Below are 3607 nucleotides of genomic sequence, written 5' to 3'. Positions count from 1 at the left end.
GATCCGACCAGCTGGAGAGGAAGAGTCAAATAAAGTCACCGAAAACAGAGCAAACACACGACGCCGACGAACCCTCCGAGTTTCAGCGCGCTCACCGCTCACAGCGCCCCCTGCTGGATCCGGAGCAGGAAGCTCTCTGGTCACCAGCCACGACTCTGTTGTCCAACTTTTGAAGGAGTTTGACTCTAGAAAACATGAATCCGTCCGTCGGAAAGAGTTCTCCATGAATTCAGCGTCTTCACTTGAGGTCAATGGACATCTGAAGAAAACTACTCACCGACAGAAAGCCGGACGACCGGAGCGTCTGCCGGGTTCCTGAACTTCGGCAGGTAACACCGGTACCTGCCGTCATCGGACGCCGTCACGTTCCTGATTTTGAGCGACACGTTTCCGCGCGCCAGTTCGGCGGCGAGTATCTCCGTCCTCCCGACGTACGCCGCCAGTTTCATGTGGCGGTCTACTCTGCCGTTCCGGTTGAGGTGGACGTACTCCACCCGGCCGAGCCGGTCCGGCTTCAGGTCCGGTTTGGACCACTCCACCGTCAGGCGCCGGGCGTCCTCCGCCGGCTCCACGTAGCACGGCAGGATGACGTCATCGCCCGGGGCAACGACGACCAACTCGGTCTGACAAATGACCCGAGACTCACCTGTGGAAAAAGACGGAGAGTTTGATGAATCATGGTCAGAAATCTGATCTTCAGCTTCACAGAAATCTTGGTTCCTTTTTCCTCCAACAGTTTCTGGCAGGAAACCCAGAAGATAAAACTTTTCCCAGAACCGTGTTTCAATGGAGGTTTCAGACAACAGATGGATTTGACTTCAATTAAAACAATAGATTTCTGTAGGTTTGAACATCGGCGGAGACATTTGGGGTCGTGTGTTAAAATGACATCACATATGTCGGGATGTTTCTAAACATTTTAGTGCAGTAAAGTTACAGATTTTATTTACAGAAGCAGCTGTTTTGGGGAAATTTTGTTTCACTTCCAAATAGGTCCAAAACTTTTCTAAAACTCCCTCCAAGTTTCAAGAACCAGAAACAATATTTTACATCAGCAGTCGACTTTGTTCATTTTATTATCATCAGACAACAAGAAACAAACAAAGTGAAGATCTGGAAACTTCGGGGCATGTTTGACATTCGTGTTTAAAACAAAGACTAAAATATTTAACCAGTTCTTAAATTAGAGGAATATTTTCTGTTGATCGATTTGTCTCGGCACCGTTTTGAAGCAACATTTAAGATTGGGATATTTGTAGAGTCATTAGGACTTCACCAGTGACATGAGCAAATTACATTCAGGGTTTCTTATTTTCCCGCCATCTGCTTCCTGAGGATTATAAACTTTAACGGTTTTGGAAGTAGGCCAAAACAACCTGAAAAAACATGAAGTTGGCGCCTTTTTGTTTCTTCTTCACCATTGAACAAAGCACCACTTGTAACTGGAGCAGATCTGTGACCAGATCAAGAGCATTTTATTTCATGCTTTATGTGTCATCAGGTAAATGTGGAGAACACCTGAAACAGACTAGTTAGTAAAACCAAAAGCATTATAGATTTAAATATCCCTTCTGATTCAGCCTGAAACCCTCTGATCTGAATCCAATGACTCAGTCTAAAACTAAAAGAAGATTTCACTTTACTGCAGTTTAAAGTGTCCACATACACTAAATGTTCATCTGTTGATAGACAGCGAGTTGTATTTGGTAAAAAATAGTCCGTTCAAATCTGAACAGATATGATACTCCCATTTTTAGAGAAAGCGTGACTTAGACTATTATACGAAAATCTCTGGTGTCCTTTAATATGAAACTTTTACAAAAGAAAAGTCCTTGCCGAACTAGCCTCAGAATCATCACGTTTTAAGTTTTTATTCAGATTTAATGTGAATTTTCTGTTCGCCGTCATCACTTTAGATATTACAGAGCAAAGCAGAAATCCTAACAGTGAATTCGGCGTGGTTATTTGACCATAAATGTAAATAAAACGTCGGCTAACAGCTACCACATTAACTTGTAAACATATTATGACGTTATCCGCCAGCGTGTCCGTATTATCCGCTCTTACCTTGAACGGGAGTCCCGACGAGAGCAAAGCAGAGCGTGAAGGTCCAGAGAGGGAAAGAGGAGAACACGTTGTTCCGGTCAGAGGTGAACATGAGCATGTTAGAACACGAACGGAACCACCGGCTGTCTGAACACAGTGAGAGTCCTCCGGTTTCACCGCAACGAATTGAATGGGTTTGCGTCTGACGTCATGGAACTTCCGGGGCTGCGTCTCTGCGTCACTGCGTGACGATCGATACGATTCCGTCTTTGTTTTGTTTTTTCCGTGATGAGTTTCCCATGGAGATATTTATTATTGTTTTGGATCATTACTGACAAAAGAAATTCACACTATCGCTTTGTTTAATTATGTTTTTGTCATTTTGTTCAAGATTTATATTTTTAAAATAAGATCTGCATAAAAGAAAAAAAGTATTTTGATATTTCGGTGAATTTCCGATTCATTTTGTTTGTAGGTGAATATAGCCCACAATCCCCACAAATCCCTCTTTTCAATCACAGAACAACACGTGTCTTTTATGTCGGGTGTTCAGATTAAATCATGACTGAGATTGAAAACTCCTTCATGTCTAAAACGTTCTGGAAAGCTCTGGGCTGACTCTTGACAACATGAGTTGTCTTTCCTTATGAACAGCTGACTGTTGAATGAATGTTTTTAATCTGATCAGGTGCTCCTGTGGCACACACAAAAATTTATAATTTGCTGTCATTAATAGGGAAGAAACTACAGATGATCTTTTGTATTATCATTAATATTATGATTTGATCAAGTAGAGAAAGAATCAGAAAAATACTCATCAGAAGATCCCAGAGCCTGAAGTGACGTCTTTAAATGATTTATTTCATCAAAAGATGTTTTAATAAAGACAAAATAAAGCAGCAGAATACAAACAAATGTTGGTAAAAAAAGATCTTTTGACGGATTAATAGACTAATTTAACACTAAAAACAAATGTAAATGTTATATCTCAGTATTTCCTTTTAAAGTACATAAATAATCTATCATTTCTATTTCATAGTGACTGAAAACAACTTTTAACGTCTTCAATTTATTTCTCAGTGACCTGATAGGAATATGTAGAATATATGTTGATGTTTTACAATAAATTACTCTGTAGATATTTCATAATTACTGAAAGCAGACATGTTATTTCTTAAAGATATTTACCAGGAATTTAATTATTGTGTATAACGTTGTTTTTATTGCACATCTGTAGATAAACTGATGAATGTAAATAATAGAAGTCTTCCTCTGGTCTGCTCCGTGATGACATCATGTTGTTTAGGATCAATCTCTTGTGCGTTTTGTGTGTTTATAAGTGTGTGTGCTGCTGATTTGTTTGCTTCCTCATCTGCCTTGTGGTTTTCCCCTCGATACCGAGTCATTCTCTGTTGTGTGTGTTGTGTCTGTGAATCATGTGAATGTGTGTTTCTGCATGACCTGATCCCGGTGTGGTTGTGGTTAGTCATGTTGAACCCGCCAGCCGGCTCCTCCTCCGCTTCCTCCGTTTACAAACGAGCTGATCTGAGCCCACAATCTG

General features: G+C 40.8%; 1 protein-coding gene across 1 annotated transcript; it reads right to left on the bottom strand.

Moving 5' to 3' along the window:
• Positions 1–95: 95 nt before the first annotated feature.
• On the bottom strand, positions 96–2221 carry LOC138625077 (myelin-oligodendrocyte glycoprotein-like; the record flags this gene model as incomplete). Its single annotated transcript, XM_069705760.1, has 3 exons — positions 2068–2221; positions 278–646; positions 96–185 (listed from the first exon to the last, which is right to left on the bottom strand). Coding segments are annotated over exons 1-3 (556 nt in total), but the record flags the coding sequence as incomplete, so codon positions are not given.
• Positions 2222–3607: the final 1386 nt, after the last annotated feature.

Source organism: Brachyistius frenatus, unplaced genomic scaffold (assembly GCF_029030835.1).
Source record: "Brachyistius frenatus isolate BFR_SWC_R1_liver_20210118 unplaced genomic scaffold, ASM2903083v1 Contig_58, whole genome shotgun sequence".
NCBI lineage: Eukaryota > Metazoa > Chordata > Actinopteri > Embiotocidae > Brachyistius > Brachyistius frenatus.
This window is presented reverse-complemented; position numbering and strand designations above follow the sequence as displayed.